This window comes from Scylla paramamosain, chromosome 19 (assembly GCF_035594125.1).
Source record: "Scylla paramamosain isolate STU-SP2022 chromosome 19, ASM3559412v1, whole genome shotgun sequence".
In the NCBI taxonomy this organism is placed as follows: domain Eukaryota; kingdom Metazoa; phylum Arthropoda; class Malacostraca; order Decapoda; family Portunidae; genus Scylla; species Scylla paramamosain.
Genome location: NC_087169.1, coordinates 20,688,642 through 20,707,840, shown reverse-complemented (window position 1 = coordinate 20,707,840; position 19,199 = coordinate 20,688,642). Strand labels below are relative to the sequence as shown.

At 42.3% G+C, this 19,199-nt stretch overlaps 2 protein-coding genes across 2 annotated transcripts; one reads left to right on the top strand and one right to left on the bottom strand.

The window, feature by feature from the left end:
- Window positions 1-2,845: 2,845 nt before the first annotated feature.
- On the bottom strand, window positions 2,846-6,971 carry LOC135109865 (thioredoxin, mitochondrial-like). The gene is made up of 3 exons (XM_064021649.1): window positions 6,516-6,971; window positions 4,813-4,936; window positions 2,846-4,145 (listed from the first exon to the last, which is right to left on the bottom strand). The coding sequence occupies exons 1-3, from the start codon at window positions 6,668-6,670 to the stop codon at window positions 4,029-4,031; spliced, it is 396 nt and encodes a 131-aa protein (XP_063877719.1). The 5' UTR covers window positions 6,671-6,971; the 3' UTR covers window positions 2,846-4,028.
- LOC135109863 (ubiquilin-1-like) lies at window positions 4,942-18,904 on the top strand. The gene is made up of 11 exons (XM_064021646.1): window positions 4,942-4,962; window positions 7,797-7,946; window positions 9,100-9,181; window positions 10,436-10,842; window positions 11,156-11,294; window positions 11,550-11,666; window positions 12,106-12,449; window positions 12,903-13,061; window positions 13,541-13,813; window positions 14,125-14,242; window positions 15,938-18,904. The coding sequence occupies exons 1-11, from the start codon at window positions 4,957-4,959 to the stop codon at window positions 16,009-16,011; spliced, it is 1,869 nt and encodes a 622-aa protein (XP_063877716.1). The 5' UTR covers window positions 4,942-4,956; the 3' UTR covers window positions 16,012-18,904.
- The last annotated feature ends 295 nt before the right edge of the window (window positions 18,905-19,199 follow it).

Sequence of the window (19,199 nt, the reverse complement as noted above, 5' to 3'; positions counted from 1 at the left end):
GCTGCTGATATCAACAAGGAAGAGGATGGGAAGAGATGCAGAGGACTCGTGCTAGTAAGGGCTATTAAAAACACTTCCGTGCCTCACCCAGACTACATTAGAAGACTATTGAAGTGACAGGTTTTTAATGGCGCTTTTACGGTTCTAGTGACAGATTAACAAGATTTCTACATTATTACCAGAAGAAACACTCTCGAGAACCCGGCTAATCATCTCTGTGGCCTTTGAAAACAGCTGTGGTGAGAACAAAGCGTTTCTGAATACGGGTTTGCTGACAATTGCGCCTGACACCTACGACACGTGGAGGAAGAGATAGAGGAGGAGGAGGAGGAGGAGGAGGGAGAGAAGGAAGAGGAGACAAACTTTTTTTAAGCAAGAAGTTAAATCAAGCGTTACTTCCTTCATCGTGATAAATTAAACCGCTCTGTGTACTTATTTTTTATCCATCTTCTACTGGTACAACTTTTTTTTTTTAGCCTTGATTCATAGGCCTAGCTCTGCGCCTAAGGCAGGAATAAATTAATAGGATAATGAAGAAGGAGGAGGAGGAGGAGGAAAAAGAAGAAGAAGCACTAAACAAGAAATATCATTAAATAGGATAGGAAAAAAACAATAAACCAATAGAATGGGAAAATATATATTTATAAAAAAGAAGCAGAAGCTAAAAAAATATGAAAAATATGATGATGATGATGATGATAATGATGATGATGAAAAAAAAAGTGGAGGAAAATGATGATGAGAAAAACAATTGTCATTTCCTTTTGTCATCATCCGTCTCTACTGTCACTTCCATCATCATCATCATCATCATCATCATCATCATAGCACTAAACCTGAATGAGTGGTAGCCATCAGTGTCGCCATTTCCTTGTTTGTTTGTTTGTTTGTTTGTTTTACCAGCATCGTCAAACACCCTCCCCCCTTTCTCTCTCTCTCTCTCTCTCTCTCTCTCTCTCTCTCTCTCTCTCTCTCCTGCCACAGGGTAACATCAGTAAATATCTTGCAAAAAAGCTAAGTTCACATGATAAACAGATAAAAGAGCATACTGCGCCATACAGAGGCAGACAGATAGCAGTAAGAGAAGAGAGAAGTACGCAAATAAGATAAATGACAACAAAAGAACTGAGTAAACAGGAATCATAAGGAAGAAAGAGATAGGAGAACGACAAGTTAAACCTTATGATTAGATTTAGAAAAACAAAGGACCGTAGTCAGACAATGCTATGCTCTCACCAATACGATTTTCGCCTGGTTCTACAAGTGTTTTTCCTGTTCATAACGTAGAGATCTTGTTCCATCTGTAGAAATATTGTTAATTTGTTACTGTAATCATAAAAAAAAAAAAAAATTGAAAAACCGTGTAACTTATTAAATATATATATATATATATATATATATATATATATATATATATATATATATATATATATATATATATATATATATATATATATATATATATATATATATATATATATATATATATATATAAACCTTTTGCTTTCCCACCACGACTATTTTCAAAGGCCACAAAGATGATTAGCCGGTTTCTCACGAGTGTTTCCCCTGTTAATAATGTAAAAATATTGTTAATCTGTCACTATAATCATAAAAAAAAAAAAAACAATCTTGAGAACCGTGTAACTTATTAAAAAAGGAACCCGTGTTCAGAAACCTTTTGCTCCCCCACCACGACTATTTTCAAAGGCCACAAAGGTGATTAGCCGGCTTCTCACGAGTGTTTCCCCTGTTAATAATGCAGAAATCTTGTTAATCTCCCACTAGAATCATAAAAACAACCATAAAAACCGTATCTCTTCAACCAGAGCCATTTGAAAATAGTAGAGATGAACATTTACATTTACACTGGCAAATAAAACAACTAATAACAAACAAAAGCAACATAGCATCGTAGCAGGATATTGTGCGCCGTCCACCCCTGTCCGTTTTACATCCACGAGGCGTCACGCAGTCCATCCATCACTCTTTTTGGACTTCCCTCTCTTTCCTGTATTTTCCCATCCAGTGTCTTCTTTCACCGCGGTAAATAATAATCTGGCGTTAATCGAGAGCATCCCCCAAGGTCTTCCTAATGATGCTGAACACGGCCGCATCAAAGGTTCTATTTGCATACTCAAGGCTAGGCTGTCTCGTCCCTGCGGCCCCAAGCCCTACACCTGCTGAGACGTGTGGCGAGAATTGGATTACGTGGGGAAATGATGTAAGGAGTGAAGAGGAGGCTGTTATTACTCTTTGTCATTTTCCTCTTCGTATTTTCTGATGTTTCATGTTAGTGGCTGTTTCCGTCTTCATATTTTCTAATGTTCATGTTACTCGTTGTTTTTCTTGTTTTATGGGATTGGAAATAGAGGTGATTGTTGTATGTACGTATTGCACCCCAGCATTTTCTGATGCCGTTCCCTCTAGTTCATTAGCTCACTATTAGTAATTTACTTTTTTCTCCCTTTATGCATCAATTTACCTTTGAACTTCTCATTAAAATTCAATGTTTAGAACTTTCAACTTCCTCGTACTATTGCATTTAAAAACAAAACAAAAATAAATAAATAATGATTAGTTAAAAAAGTATGCATAAATCCAATTTTTTTCTTTCAAAGATTATTAAAGGTGTTTTTGTTTAGCTATTGCATTTGCAGCTTACACATTCGTCTTAAGCCATCAACAGCTATAATCTTTCTCTTTCAACTACAGCCACATCAACCCTCTAATACTTTGTTACTCCCTCCCAATTCTTCTCTGCTAAGCTGGTGTATTAAAATATTACTAGAAGCTTTGTAGGGCATGCACAACGTTTTCTACTGGGAAGAATAAACATCAAATATTGAGTGAAAATAGCTATGAAAACTTTATTATACTCAACTGAAAGAGCAATGATACATAATTACATCTCTTCTGTACAAACATTCAAAGGAGGAACAAATGCAGAGTATACAAACTGTGTTAAGTACAGTGCATATGAGAGGGAGTCCCGTCCCACCACTGGCAGCTGGGCAGCGGTGAGGCCTGTGATCCATGAAAGGTAATGTGAAAGCTCAAGTACAGAGGCGGCAGGAAGGCAAAGTGATCACATGTCCATTAGTGTGTGATCCGTGAAGGCAGGAACAGAGATGCATGTGAACTAGATGAAGAGTGATAGGAGGGCGGAAGTCAATATATAGAACTGTATACTTGTAGGAAGCTTGAGAAGAGATGTACTTTTCATCATCCATTTTTTTGTGATCACAAAATAAAAAGGTTGCGATTCATATCCACAAATTGCACATATTACACGGCAGGAAGGTGTAGTAATAAGGAAGACAATGTGTGTGCGAGTCGGTAGTGTGTGATGGCCAAGAAGGGATTGCATGGTTTGGTGGGTGGCCTAGTGGTACGGTAAAGTGCAGCAGGAACGCAGGGCGAACTACTGTATCTTGTAACTTGCTAAGGGAAGGAAAACTATTATCCTGCAACTTGGAATGAAAAAGGTGGAGAAATACTATGCTTTGGTAAGGTCGTGGTCACAAATCGAGTAACATTCTTCACTCACTTCCTCTGTGCTTTACGTTTCCTCTCGGTCTGAAGTCCTCTGATCTGCTGATAGGCTAGTTACATATTATGGCAAGTGATACATTCTTAGCAGAGTGAGGGGTTTGAGAGTGAGGGAAAACACCAAAATACAGTGAAAGTGAGTGAGGGATATTACTTGAATACTGACCATGACTGTATACGCTATTTTCCTACAAGTGCCTGAATGTCAGAGTGTGTACAGTATGCTAGAAATGGACAATGACTGGAGAATCCTGACCACCTGCCTCTCGTAATGCCCATGTATGGCAGCTGTTCACTGTATTCATCCACAGCAACTTACTCCACCACTTCCGTCAGTCAGTCCGTCCATCAGTCAGTCAATTTACAAAGTCAGTCAGTCTATCAACGACAACCTTTTATCACTGTCAGTCTAAATATATTCCCTTATATCACCAACTCTCAACATTTAATGATACGCTCTAGGCATTAGCTCGCCACTACTCCCCGATGAGTCGATTAACAAAGGCCTCAATCCGTGACTCTTCTTGAAGACCAACGAACTTGTCCACCACCTTGCCGTCCTTCACCGCCAGGACTGAGGGTACGGCCGACACCTGAAGCACAAATATGAGTTAGACAAGCCACATATGAATAACCTAACACTATTTTTTATTAATCTTACATGAGTGACTCAGTGTTCTTCATCTTGTAGTGTTTTATTATTATGTTTTGTTTATCATGAAATATGCTGAGTTCATTATTATTCATACTTGTTAAATATACAGGGTTTATCATTATTCATTCCTGCTTTGTATATATGTTATTCTTTATCAATCAGTTCATTAGTCTTCACTCATTCAGTGTTATCATCTTTATTTATTTCTTATTCATCATCATCATTGTTGGTGGCACAACTTTTCTCCTCAGATCATCATAGTCACTATCATTAATACTAGTCTAGTTATTACTTTTTCTTCACCATTGCTTCCCTGAATTTCAAAACTCTCTTTTTCTCTCTTACTCTAATCAGACGCCCATCATCACTACAAAACATTCATAATCAAGTAATCATACACAAGTCTTTTTGTCACTTGTTGAGTTTTTATGGATAGAAATTCATTTCATTAATAAACACTTAACAGATTTCTTAATAAAATGTCATACTAAACTGCCTGAACGTTTGTTAGTAAGAATTAACCTATTTAATTTTGGTTTTCATGACTACTTTTATCTCTCCCTGTTGATTAATTAAAACATGCATTAGGATTGGCAACCACTCACCCCATAGTCGAGTGCCAAGTCTGACACATTATCAATGTCGACCTTTGCCAGGTGGACCTTCTCACCCTTCCCACCAATGATTGTCTCCAGCCGAGGCCCCAGCAGCTTGCAAGGCCCACACCATCTGTAGCAAGGTTCAGGTCAATGCGTGTGAGTATGACTGTGTGTGTGTGTGTGTGTGTGTTTAGTAGGAATAACTTTTTGTGTCATTTTAAATTCATTTTCTCAAATTAGTGTTGATTAATTGGTATTAATTTTTGTTGGATGATTAAAATCAGGTGCACTGATGCTTGGAGAGTTAAGGTTCAAGATTCTTTCCAACTTTATTTTTGCACAAACAGCTCAGCTTTGTTACTGGTGTTAAATTGTAACATTATTGCTGGTCATCTGTCATCTGTAGCCATTCTGGGAGTTTCATTGATTAATGCTAATATAATAATAATAATAATAATAATAATAATAATAATAATAATAATAATAATAATAATAATAATAATAATAATGCTTCCAATTTCACATATCCAATATTTCAATTTGATTATAAGTTTCCATCAACTTTGAAGATCAAAATGTAAAAAAATTATTACTGATTTGGGCATGCAGTGACTAACTCTGTGAATATCTAGCAATCATTGTTTTTACTAACACATTATGGAATATAGAAAGAAAATTTCTATCTGTATCACAATGTGGAGGCAGAAAAATGAAAACTAATGGTATAAAATTAATAAGCATTTTATCCTGACTTCAATTGGTAACAAACACGAACAACATTAATATTACTGGGATTGGACGTCTCGGTTATCTGGCTAAACATTTCACAGATAGCCCTGGATCTCATTTTGTTGACAAGAATAATAGAAAATCTACTAAAGATCTATTTAACCATCTTTCTGATCATGCATTAAAAACTTTAAAAATAATGTGGACACACAGCACGAAATCTAAAGTATGTGGCATATAAATTGCTTCTCCGTTTGGATGCAGTGCTGAATGACAAAACTAGTACTGATTAAATCTACCAAACCCGAGGTGCTTTGTACAACCTGGAGAATGACTGGAGGCACTCAGCCATGGCCCCTGGGAGACAGAGGGAGCACTGTGTCAAGCCAGCTGGTGGGGCAAGCTAGATGCATCAGGCAGTTACAAATAAACAAAAGGTATGAAAAAAAACCCACCAAATAATCCAAGGAAACTGAGAAAGAATGGATGGATGGATGCAGAGAAATTAAATAAACAGAGTGCAAAATGGGGCAAAACACTGCAATAGTGAAACACAGCAAGTACACAGGTAAGTCAGACAAGAGACCGGACTGCACAAGACCTGAACCCAAGTAGCATCCCCACCCTATCCTACCTCAGTAACAAGCTGCAGCACACCATGAGGCATCAAGCATAGGAACACACCACCCTATCACGCCATACTGCACCCTGACTACAGCAAGCCACCACACCCCTTTGAAAACCAGCACAGAAACCCCTAGAGAGCTTTTAAGACGTCACTGAGAAGCAGGACAAGCTGAACCAGGAAGTACAGTAGCTAGGCAGCAGACCCCTATCAGACCAGACGGGAGAGATGTGTAACCCCAAAGCAAGCATCCCAGGCACCCCAGGCACAGCAAATACCCTCCAACAGGAACACAGCATCCCGGGAGGTCCTGAAAATTACCCTAAACTCAGCCTTAGTATAGAGATGGTCTCACTGGGCATGGAAATCGACGACAACGGGAGTGGAGGAGGACAGCACCCGGTTCCTGAAGTCTTCCTCGTCTTGCACGGTGAAGGAGGCCCTGGAGGTGGTGCAGGTCCCCAGGCGCCTCACGGGGTGCATCAGGCGGGACAGACGTCGAGGCAACATGACTAGGAGCACAGTACTCAGGGAAATGGTGAGCTAGGCGGCGCTGGGAGCAGGAGACGCCGAGGCAGTCAGCCTTGAGCAACTCTCGTCACCTTCTGTCCGAGTCTCCTTCCTACTAATAGCTGATAAGTTTATTGTTTGTTGTTTCCTTGTGTGAGTTCAGGGTTATCTGATTGTGGATGCTGTTTTTTCTAGGGAGCTGATTAAAGTGGCGTTATTGCAGTGCGTGGTCGTGGAGTGAGTGCGTGGAAAGCCTAAAATTCTGCTGCTGGTGATGCATGGCGGATGTGGCCCTGCTCAGCTGACTGCTGCTCCTGCCTCCAAAACATTTTTTGCTGCCATTTTTGCCATTTAATGATAGCCTAAGGTATTTTTATGGGTTTTATAGTCCTATTTGAATCCCACAAGGTTAAAAGAAACTGCGCCTGCGTGTATCAAGTTAAAATATGATAAGGAATTATTTGTGCGTGCATGCGTGATACATTTTGCTCTGATTTTATTAATTTTAACCAGTAACTGCATTCTGCTTATTAGTTAGACGTTATAAGTAGTGCACTATATATAAATTTTCGCTGGTTATATTAGGTAGAAGGTGTTAGAGAACTTATAAAGAATCTCAGTAGGTTCCTGGTTACATTTCCTCGACACTGTAATGATGAGTTGACAGTCTACAGCCATAATACATAAAACAGCAAACTAAAGGAATTGTGAGGTATTACATAACAGCCGAGGACGTTGAGTAAAGCAGCATTATTGTATCATTCACCAAGCACTGGGGTAGCAGGAAGGCAAAGGGCGGGAAAAGGCTACATACCTGAAGACTTGTAATAATTTGAAATGAAATAATAGCGTGTAACAGAGAGTATGAAGTGAGGTATTTCAGTTTAAATAATTGCAGACGATACAGCTTCTTCCCGCCATAGCCAGGTAGGCAGGATGGCCAGTCAAATGAGAGTTAATACTACACACTACGCAAATCAAAATTCATCAATAGAAATAACGTCACCCAAATCCTGCATTCATACAACCAATTATATGTAGTGGGGTGTGAGTGTACATTTTAAATTGTCGAAGGGTGTTATGTGTACACAGACATTGATGTGACTCACCATGTTTCGTCACTCAGATTGATCACAAGGCAGAGGTTGTCGTCAAGTTTTGGCCTTATTACACCATGGCGGAGGGCAGCGAGGAAGCCAACACCATCAGCCTGACAGTGAAGACCGCCAAGGACAAGCAGCAGATCGAGATAGCGCAGGAGGGCACGGTGAAGGAGGTGAGGGCGGTGCAGGGCGGCGGTGTTGTGCTGGTGTGCCTGTCATGCTTGTTGTGGTGAGGCCCAGAACCTTCCTTCAGTTCCCTGCTGGCCGCCCAGGGCCTGTGGGCGCCGGGCGTGGGCGGCCCGATAGTGGACGGGTGGGGTTTGGGCATGGGTAGCGGTCAGGTGGGCGGGGAGGGAAGGGCGGGGCCCCGGCGGTGGTGTGTGACATGCCAGTTATGTTAATTGTCCCCACACCGCCTTCCGGTAGTCCAGGCCAGGTCAGCTTAGGCCAGCTTGGGCTGGATTAGATTGGATGCACAAATGTAATGTAATCTATGGCATCTTTAATTTTATTCTGGGTATGTTAGGTTAGAATACATCAGATTATTCAAGCAAGTTAGCCCATCAGACCAGTTTAGCTGTATGAATGTATGCACAACCCCATGTCACCACAGCATAGTGTAATTCACCTGAACCCATCTTGTCCTTTTGTGTTGCTAAGCTGCATTCTAGTAATTTTAGGTTTGGTTGGATTACACAACAACTTGTTTAAACTTGACACAAGCTGTGCCTAAAGTATGTGGGATGGCTGATCCTTTTGTGATCTGATGATTTTCTTTGTATCTCCATAATGCTTCATTCTCTGTGAGTGTCGCCCAAGGGGGTGGCCACAGCATAAGAGCCTTCACCTCTCCCTAGCCAAGCTTTTCCTCCATGATGTGCTAAAGCTGCTGATGAAACTTTTCATTGGTAATAAATTAAGCCAGTTTTAAGAGAACTTGTAATCTCTTTTATACTGTTGTTGGTGTTTGGTATAGTTTCTCCTTGAGCTAACCGCTCCTTTCTGGGAAGAAATGAAAACCAGGATGTGAACATTTTGTGGTTTCCTGTTTACATTAGATTTTTATTTTATTTCTTTTAGAATATATTATCAGACTTTCAAAATTTATTTATTAAAACTTAAAGGAAAACTGCCTCCTTCCCTTTTGTTATTTATTGCCATTCTTTGTTGTTCATGAGTTTACTTAGCTAGTGAAGTGTAAAGCAGATAATGCATTTTATATAGAACATCTTAAGTACATATTTGATTCTTTATTTAGTTCATATTCTACCAGAATATAAGTTGCCTATGTCTGTCACTAAAGTCTTGCCTCCGTGCGTCTTGCAGCTACGAGAGATTGTGAGCAAGAAATTCAACACCTCACATGAGCAGGTCTGCCTCATTTTTGCTGGCAAGATTCTGAAAGATGGTAAGTGTTCATAATTATGGACTGTGTTATGCATGTATGTGAGTGAGTAAGCCTTTAGAGATGCCTTCACAGAGAGAGAGAGAGAGAGAGAGAGTATGACTCCTAACTGTTATGTTTGTTGCAGTGACACTCATCCTTTGGCTGTGTATGTGATTGTGGGATTGGTGATTATTTTACATGGTGTGGTAATTGCAGCCCCATTCTTTCTTTCCTTCCACTTACCCAATTCCTATGTGGTATTACTGGTGAAAGTTTTATCTTTGAATGGATCATGGAAGTGAACTGATAAGGTGCTGAGAATCAGGTTATACAAATCACTTCAGATAAATGATAGTGAAGGTGATCTGATAACAGGCTGAAAGTTGGATTATAGGATCTCATGATGTGGTGACAGGAAGCAGTGCAATAATCTTTGGTTGTGACACTGCTGATACTTGTGTTATGCCCCATTGAAGTTGTCAAGTTCTTGGGAATAGTTATTATGGATTCTTTCTTACTGCTTTTTTGAGTTTTATATATGTTAAAGTTTGATCATTTAGAAGTTTCTGGTGAGTTATGTCGTCACTGAAGACGTACGTGCTTCAGTGGAGCATGTGATAATCATCCATGAGCTTCAAGGGTGTTAGGTTTGAGCCAGCAAAATACTGATACAGTCAGGCATACACAGGTTGCTTTATGTTCATTGTATATTATTTGGTATATCAACTTCATCAGTGTAACAATGTTTACTCCTTTCCTAATGATTTAGTTCTACTCCACTTTGTTATTAGCTGTGGAAGAAGATATGTGATACAGGGTGCAGTGTGCACTAGGATGAACACAGACAAGCAGTGTCTTCATTATGATTTATTATAGTAAATATAGCTACACAGGATGCATGGATGGGTGTGTGATGTTTAGGGATGGTGTGTGGTAGTGTGTGTCTTGGTCTTTGTCATTCTCCGTACTGCTGATCATTAAGGCACCAGGGATGCCTGTTGGCTTGACACTGAAACTGACCCAAGTCTCCCAGAACACCCTGGATGGTCTGTGTGTGTGTGTCACTACATAGTCCAAAGAAACACACGATCCTCTTGTACTATTTATGTATAAGATGCCTCATCTCTCTCCTTTCCTCCTTTATACACCAGCTATTTCCTCATGTCATCTCAGATGCATTGTAGATTGTTGCATACTTTCAAGATGGTTTCCAATCCATGACAGTGTGAGGAGTCTTGGTACCATTAGCTCCATATGATGAGTGTTTCCCTGCAGACGAGAAGCTGAGTCAACACAACATCAAGGATGGCTTCACGGTGCACCTGGTGATCAAGAGTCCCAGTGGCTCTGCTCAGCCCAACAACAGGGCCGCCTCCACCACCCCTGCAGCCACCACTGCCCCCACCAGCAGTACCTCCACACAGCAGACTACCCCTAACCCCTTCGCTGGCATGGCTGGGCTGGGAGGGCTGGGCCTCGGGGGGCTTGGGGGCTTGGGCAATTTGGGTGTCGGAAATCCAAACTTCCACGAGCTGCAGCAGCACATGCAGCGTGAGATACTGAACAACCCAGAGATGATGCGGCAGATCATGGACAACCCCTTTGTGCAGCAGCTGATGAATAACCCCGAGTACATGCGTGCCATTATCACCTCCAATCCACACATGCAGCAGCTCATGGAGGTATGTGTGGTACCTAGAGTGTCTGTGCCTACTTGCTATTTTCATATCCTCATAGTCAATTAAGGGGTTTGATGTTTCATCTTTCTTGAATAGAGCAAGTCACCAAAGGTAAAAAGATAAATTTCCCTACAATCAACTTGTTTTCAAAAATATTTTTTCTCCATTACCATCATCACTTTCATCTGTGCCTGATTTCCACTACTATCTTTTAGTAATGTGTACCCTCCACCACCAGTCCATTCAGCAGTCTTCTGTATCCTTTACCTCCTTTGCCACCTGAACCTAACATGTCTGCTCTGTCCACCCTTCACAGCGTAACCCAGAGATTTCCCACATGCTGAACAACCCAGACATGCTGAGGCAGACCATGGAGCTGGCACGCAACCCTGCCATGCTGCAGGAGCTTATGAGATCTCACGACCGTGCCCTGTCCAACCTGGAGTCAATACCAGGTGAGGGAGTTTTGGACTTGGGGACTTTACAGATGAAATTTTCAGATCTCAGCACCCATGTAGATATAATTAGATACTTCACTAACCTAAAGGGATTTAGGAAAGGATACCAGTAGTTCTTGTATATGGATGACTGAACACTGTAGAGGTCTCCATAATTAATGTAAAGATGAACTAATAACTGAGGAATTGAAAATGTTTGTATAGTAGGTGACATGCAGATTACAGTTATTCTGTCTGTTCCTCACTGTCCAGGTGGGTACAGCGCCCTGCAGAGGATGTACCGGGACATTCAGGAGCCCATGCTGAATGCTGCACAGGAACAGTTTGGATCCAACCCCTTTGCATCACTTCTTGGGAACAGTGCTAATAGTAGGTGCTGGGAGGGCATTGTCTTGTTGTTTTCCTCCATAGGTTGTATGATTCTAGGCCTGGGAATGATTGCTAGGGATTACAAAATTAATGATATTTTTTCTAGACATTTTGGTAGAAAAAAAAGTGAGTCTTGGTAGGAACCACTTGTGATTTATGTAGGTTTTCTAATGATTCTGGCTTTGATTGCCCTTCCTATATAGTTAATGCACCAAGTTTGGCAGCTTCAAGTTCATGTATTTATGTTTTATTGAAACCAGTTGGAAATAAAACTTGATGCAATGGTGTAGCATCATACTACATGGGTGTGATGGCAGTGAAATGTGGTTACTGTGCGAGCTCTTTGTAGCATCATTCCACATGGCCGTAATCTAAGTGACATGTATCAATAGCACCACTGAGTGTCACTTCACACCGTGCCTAACAATTCTTGTGGCAGTTGACAGTGCACAAGCGGGTCGGGAGAATAGCGAGCCTCTACCAAATCCCTGGGCACCACGGAGCTCTTCTACAACCACCACCACAACCACCAGCCCCTCCTCAGGCAAAACCCCCACCACCACCACCTCAACAACCGCCTCCAACAACACTACCAGCACCACTAGCACCACCACTACCTCCTCCACTTCCTCTAGCTCTACCACTATGCCAGGGATGGGCGGCCTGGGGCTTACCGGGATGCTGCAGAGCCCCGGCATGCAGTCACTTATGCAGCAGATGATGGAGAACCCACAGCTCCTCTCATCGATGATCAACGCACCTTACACACGTGCCATGTTTCAGGTGAGACAGGATAGAAAGGAGAGGAGGGCCATTATTCACCAGGTACTTTAAATATCTAGAGTAATTCATGTATGTTGCTAGATTAACATTTTGAAGCAGATGTACTTAAAATGAATACATACATACATACATACATACATATATCAAGGTTGTCTCCTCCCAAAAATAGGGGCTAGCTATGTTTTGTACTTTAATATGGCTCTACTTCATATAAATCCTTTACTGTCTGAATATCACTTCATACCTGTTGTGGGCCATTAATTACATCCTTGTCATTTGGGCTTGTTGTGGTCACTGTCATGCCAGTATATTTACAAGCTCTTGTGAGACTTGACTGCTGCCCTGTAAGAGCCAGTCATGGCCATCACAATCTGGGTATTGATTGATAGACATACCCCACATTATCCCCTTTTCTTCAGCTCTAATCATTCTTTTACATTTTCCTCTTTGTAGAATTTGGCAAGCAACCCAGACTTAGCTCAACAAATCATTGGCTCGAACCCTCTGTTTGCCGGCAACCCAGTCCTGCAGGAACAGATGAGGACCATGCTGCCCAGTTTCCTGAACCAGATGCAGAACCCTGAGGTACAGAACTTCATGACCAACCCACAGGTGAGTTAATGAAGGGTGCTGGATGAGGTCTCTCCATCTATTCTTCTCATTTTTTATGCTACCCATGTATTCCAGGTCACCCCAGCAAAACTTATCTCTTCACCCATTTCCCTGTCTGCCTTGTTTTGTACCAATCCTAAGTTACCATTCCTTAGCTCTATTATCTGCTTGACACTTAACTTTTCCCCATAATTACCACCAGAATGTCTTTAGCTGTGGTGTGAGTGACCATTCTACCTTAAGTGTTGTGTGCTGCTACTGGCGGTGGTGAATGCCAGATGGATCCCCATACCATTCCTTTACTCTATTTGCCCGTCTGTTAACTGGTTGACACTTGACTTTTTCCCCCTTAATTATCATCAGAGTATCAATCTTAGTTTGAGAGTGACTATTCTACCATTAGTACTGCATGTTAGGTAGTATCTATGATCGTGATAGCTAGATGGAGTGCCATAACACAAACCTCTCGCTCCCCCCAGGCTCTCGCTGCAGTGGTCCAGATTCAGAATGCCTTGGAGCAGTTAAGACTCACCTCCCCGGGACTCTTCAATGTCATGGGCCTAAACCTCACGCAAGGCATCCCCACAGCTGGCCAGTCTACCACCACCACCACAGCCACCACCTCCTCCTCCTCCACCACTACAGCCTCCACCAACTCCACCAACACTACCACCTCCACCACCCCAGCGCCTCCCCTCATTCCTGGACTTGTTCCGGGCACAGACGCCTTTGCCAACTTGATGTCCACTATGGTGAGTTGTCATCTGTGTTCCTTATTCATGTGTTTTTTGTTTATCCTTTTTAATTTGCAGCATATTGATTTTGTGTCACTTGCAAAGTGTCAGTGACTTGGGTTTGCTTGCATCTTTTCCTAGGGATGTTAGTGTTTAGGGTCACATCTTTTATCTGAAAATTGAGTTACTTGGGTAACTTGTGAATTTTGAATATTTTGTTACATTGTCAAAATTCTGGATTTGAAGACACCATGAACACTTACAATACAGTGTTAGTGAGGAGTAAGACATGGTGGTACTCACCTGCCTCTTCCTTGTCCTTGTGACAGTCACAGGCCTTGGGTTCAGGTGGCGGTGGTGGCGGCGGCAACCCTGAGCAGCAGTATGCTTCACAGCTGGAGCAACTCTCAGCGATGGGCTTCATCAACAGGGAAGCCAACCTTCAAGGTAAGCCACCAGGGATGTGTGCAGCCACACACTTAGGTTTTACTGCCCTTCATATGTGGCCACCAGTGTTACAATTCTTTTTGTCTTTCTTTACATAAGTTGCCTTATTTGAAACTTTGTTATTCTGCAGTAGTAATGTAATTTTCAAGTAGCATGTTCTATTTTGACAGTTTGGTTATATAGTGGTGCCTTTTGAGCAACAGTAATTTTGCACCAAGAAGGTAATTTCTTAGGGATATAGTAACCTGTATAATAGTAGCATTAATAATGTTGTAAGTAGTTGGTTAGTAGCTCATTCATGTTGTGCCAGAACGCATACACTTGGACCATCTCAGGTGAACTGCCACATGATTATGCACCTTGTCACAAGCTGACAGGCAACTTACACATGGTAAAGTGCAATATATGTTTGACACCTGCATTCTCTGGGGATTTCCTTACCAGGATTGAGTAGGCATTGGAGACCTTCTGTGTAGGTTTTCAACCCAACATTGTTCTTAGCAATACAAATATAAAGAAAGGAAATATTGCAGTCATGAAGAATAGGACTATTGGTAGTAGTTGGTCTCTTGATTTGATTTGCTTCTGAGTGGCAGCTCTGTGAGTGACAGCTGGCAAAAGCTTAGCTCAGCTGTGGTTAACCCTTATATTCCGGTGATTAAACTATTTTCCCATAAGCAATGACGGGTAAAAATCATAAACCTAGAAATTGTCAGAAGACTGTTTGAATACTAATATTTTTTTTCTCTAAGTCATTCTGAATACAATGATGTACTTTGTAGCTCGATGTGATCTCTGAAAAGGTTAGTTATGGCTTATCAAGGATCTCTCTGTGTGATCCGTCAACCAGAAACAGCCCGGAGAAGACACTCACACACACACACACACACACACAATAATAGGGAAGGATCTGAGATCCTTCCCTATTATCAGGCTGTCCGTATCCTTTGCTCATATCTGGTCCCTTAGCTCTTATCAGGGTGCTTTCCACATGGGGGTCGCTGGGGTTGCCAAGTGTCGCCCTCAGAATGGGAGAATAGCTTAGTTACCGCTAAATATACAGAGCTAGTGGCAACACTACGGGTGGAAACAGATGCCAGACACTTCCACACGCCATCTGACTCGAGAAACCGCGCTTGGAGCTCAAAATTGAGGCGCGAAAATTCTTGATTACGGGAACGATCGCCGTCGCTATGGACACACTGATGCAATCGTTCATATATGATCACCGGAATGAAAGGGTTAAATTCAGTTGTGGGAGCACTCACAGCTGTCTGGAATGTGGAGTAGTCTTGTCTTGGGCTCTCCAACATGTCATGTGTCCTCATGATGGCTGCACTAGGCACAGACTGCGTTCTCTGGGCACCTCTGAGGCCGATTGTAGACAGTGGAGAAATTCTCACTACTCAGCTCATGGTGGATCTGCATGAATGTGAGGTGTTCATGATGTGAGGCAACAGCCAGTGTGAAAACTGTTCACTTTGGTTCTGGGAGACTGAGGACCCAGCTAAGTTATCTGCTGAGCTACAGAGTACTGTTAATAAACTACACGTGGAAGAACAGGATATAAAAGCAAAATTTTCAGTGAGACCACTGCTAAAAGAGTAACATGAATGGCTGTAATACAGGCAGATAGGTAGGTAGGTATTTAAAGTGACACTTGAAGCCTGACCTGGTCCCCTCTGCCCCCCACAGCCCTCATTGCCACCTTTGGGGACGTGAATGCAGCGGTGGAGAGGCTGCTGGCACGCCCGGACCCACAGAGCTAAGGCAACGCCAGCCCTGTGTTTTAGCTCCTCATGTTGTAACTGTTTCTCCATTAGTTTCCTCTAATCTGTGTGGGGTGTGTGTACTTCAGTGCATAGGTACTTCCTTCTCACAACCCCGTTGTCATCGCTGCTCTCCTCCAAGCAATGCAGCGTTGCCTCCTGTCGGCCAGTCAGGGGGACCTATTGGCATTGGGTGCATTTTTCCAGGTGATGATGTGGTGTTTGTATTGTTCTTGACCTGCAGGCGGCTCTCTGAGGGCAGCACAGAGAGCCTTTGTTTACAGTGTACACATAAATTGTTTCACTAGATGGAGCTTGTCTAATTTGGTCTTCACAAGGGAAGGAATTGCCATGTGGTGTGGGTAGGAGATAATTCAGTGTGATTTGTTACCTTAAGGGGTATTGAGAGCCAGGACAAAAATTTCTCATGGAAGAAGGACTAGTAAGAATAGCAGCTATTATATGAAGTAATTGTTTGCTTCTCCAGTAACCATCAGTGCTGTGTTTCCTTGAGGACTCTTGCATCAGTAGCAGGCCCCCTCCTTCAGCCCCTGTAGTGTGGCACTCAACTGTGCCTGCTGACACCTTCAGTATGCTGTCAGGATCATCATTTACTTTGTCATCTTTGTATTCAGTACATACATATGCTCATCATTCTTTATTTTCAATGTTATATTCATTTGTTTGTTCCAAGTTTGTCTCTTTTCTTTGTACATAATACCATTACGTACTACTACTATTACTATTACATGTTGAAATATAGAGAACATTTTAATACTTTTAACTGTGACGTGGTTTGTGAACTGATCTTATGTGCGAGCCTTCACCCACAAAGTTACTTCAAGGACTTGACATTTACAGTGTTCCAGGGTTTGGTTATGTGGTGACCGGAGGCAGAGTATCATTAACTAAGCAGACTCTGATATGTTTGGTATGTTAAGAAAAAGGAGTTGATGTGTATGTGTACATAGTTCGACCTAATGATTCCATTCTTCTATTTCTCCAATTGCTGTCAGTCCCACACCAGTGTGAAGAGCAGTGGTGTGGGCTGGTCTCCGTACCCCCTATGGGAGGCGATTGTCAGGGACTCCTTTAATCTGGTGACCTTATCCCGCAGCTGTTGATTTCTGGGGTGATTTTTTCAGCCACTGAGGGAGACATGCTGTGGCCCTTGGCTGGGTGATGTGTTAGGTGGTGGTGGTGGTGATTGGCTAGATGAAAGGATTGTGATGGTGTGCTGGATGGTGACTGGTGAGGGGGTTGGCAAGGTTGTGGTGTGCCCTGATAAGCTGCTGGATTGCAATGGTTGCTGCTGCAAGATGTGGCAGTATGCTGGCGATGGCTGTTAAGGTGCCTGCCTCGGAGCAACGTGGCAATGTGCTAGGAGTTGATTGGTGGGTTGCTAGATTGTGGCTATTGATTTACTGGATGCACACCAGCAAGACTGGACCTGATTGCTGCAGAGATGCAAATGTTTTCATTGTTGATTGTCTGCAGTTTGGAATGTGAGAGAAAGTGAACTGGTGACTGTGAGGAAGCAGGTTACTTATCATTTGTTGAGTGAGCAGAAGGCAATCAGTGTTATCTGTTGACGCTGGGATTATGGCAAATGCCATAACAAATTGTTTTTTTCCTTAGTTCATGTTGATTTTTTAAAGTGTCCATAAATGGTCTGTGATTGTGTAAGGAAAGTTTGGGACACTACAGTATTTTGTTCTCCATGCACCCATAGTTTTCTCTTGGATTTTTTTTAGTTTGACGTGCCGTGTTCACTGTTCTGTGTGACCCAGAGCTGCTGAGGGAGTGCTGGTGTTGTCTGTGTGCTCAGGTGACACCATTGCTCAGGCTCCCCATGGTTGATGTTGCCACACCCAGATGCATTTCATCTTCACAACTCTAGAGACATTTTTTCTATATACATAGCTTCGTGTTTTCCATATCATAGTCTTGCTGGACATTTGAAGCCTTTCTTTTTTAACTTGTCTTTTTGTTTTCTTAGACGTGACACTGTGAGTGAGAAATCTAGGCGTAGAATTGCTAGCTTGTTACGTAGCCTTGTCTTGTGCTTCAGTGAGGCGCGTCACAGTCTGCGGCTGCCTCATGTAACAACTGTGAACATCCATCAGACAGCACAAAAAAGTCAGGATTTGTATCTGCTCTTTGTTTCTCTGGAAGTCCTTTATTGTAGTGTTTGCTCAAAATTCAGGTGAACATGTAATTAATTAGTGTACCTCAGCTGTGGCAGAGGTGGAAGGCAGCCCTGCCACTGGCTCCTGAGACTCTGTGTCTCCAGGTACTGTTGTGTTCATGCAATAGTCTTGGGCAGTAAGGACAGATTGGAACAGAGAGATAAAAGTAAAGTGCATTTATTTTTACATTTCCATTGATGCCATACCTGCACGGGAGAAACAGCTCGTGAGTACCTGCCCCTGAGCCCCAGCAGGCAGCAGGGGTGTGTAGGGATGGGAGGAGCCCAGTTCTGGGAACCTTACTGTGTGTCATTCAGGCTACATTAGGGCGGGCGAGGGGAGAGAGAGAGAGAGAGAGAGAGAGAGAGAGAGAGAGAGAGAGAGAGAGCGAAAGGAAGAGAGAGTGACCACTACCTTTGAGATATAGACATATATTTTTCACATCGATATGTATTAGAACCTCATATATATATTTAGTGTGACTTGTTTGTGTGGTGAGGTGTGTGAATGCACAGCCTGGAGCAACTGAGCAGTGTAGCCCAAGTTTGCATGTCCTGTCTTGTTTTGGAGCCATCTGTGAGCAGGTTTTTGCAAATATACTTAGAGACTGGATTACTTTACCCTAAGGAAAATTATGAAAGGTCATATTTATATTAGATCATAACTGGCATGAAAATAAAGCAACATTTTGCTCCTGAAGATGAGATCTTTTGTCATTCTATCCTTAGTGGTTGTCTGTACCTGAGAGAGAGAGAGAGAGAGAGAGAGAGAGAGAGAGAGAGAGAGTCTAATCTTCCAAGGTTTTTTCGGGTTGCTTGGGAAGAAGTGTGTTGTGAGGGAGAGAAGTATGTGATCTTTCAAGCTTCTTTTGTTGCTTGTAAAGGAAGTGTATGTGATTTGGATGTGAAGTATCCCAGTGTTTACTTTCACTTCTTGCTGCTTGGCATGGGAACACTCGTGTCATGACTGGAGGCTGTTAGCACACGCACACACACGAGG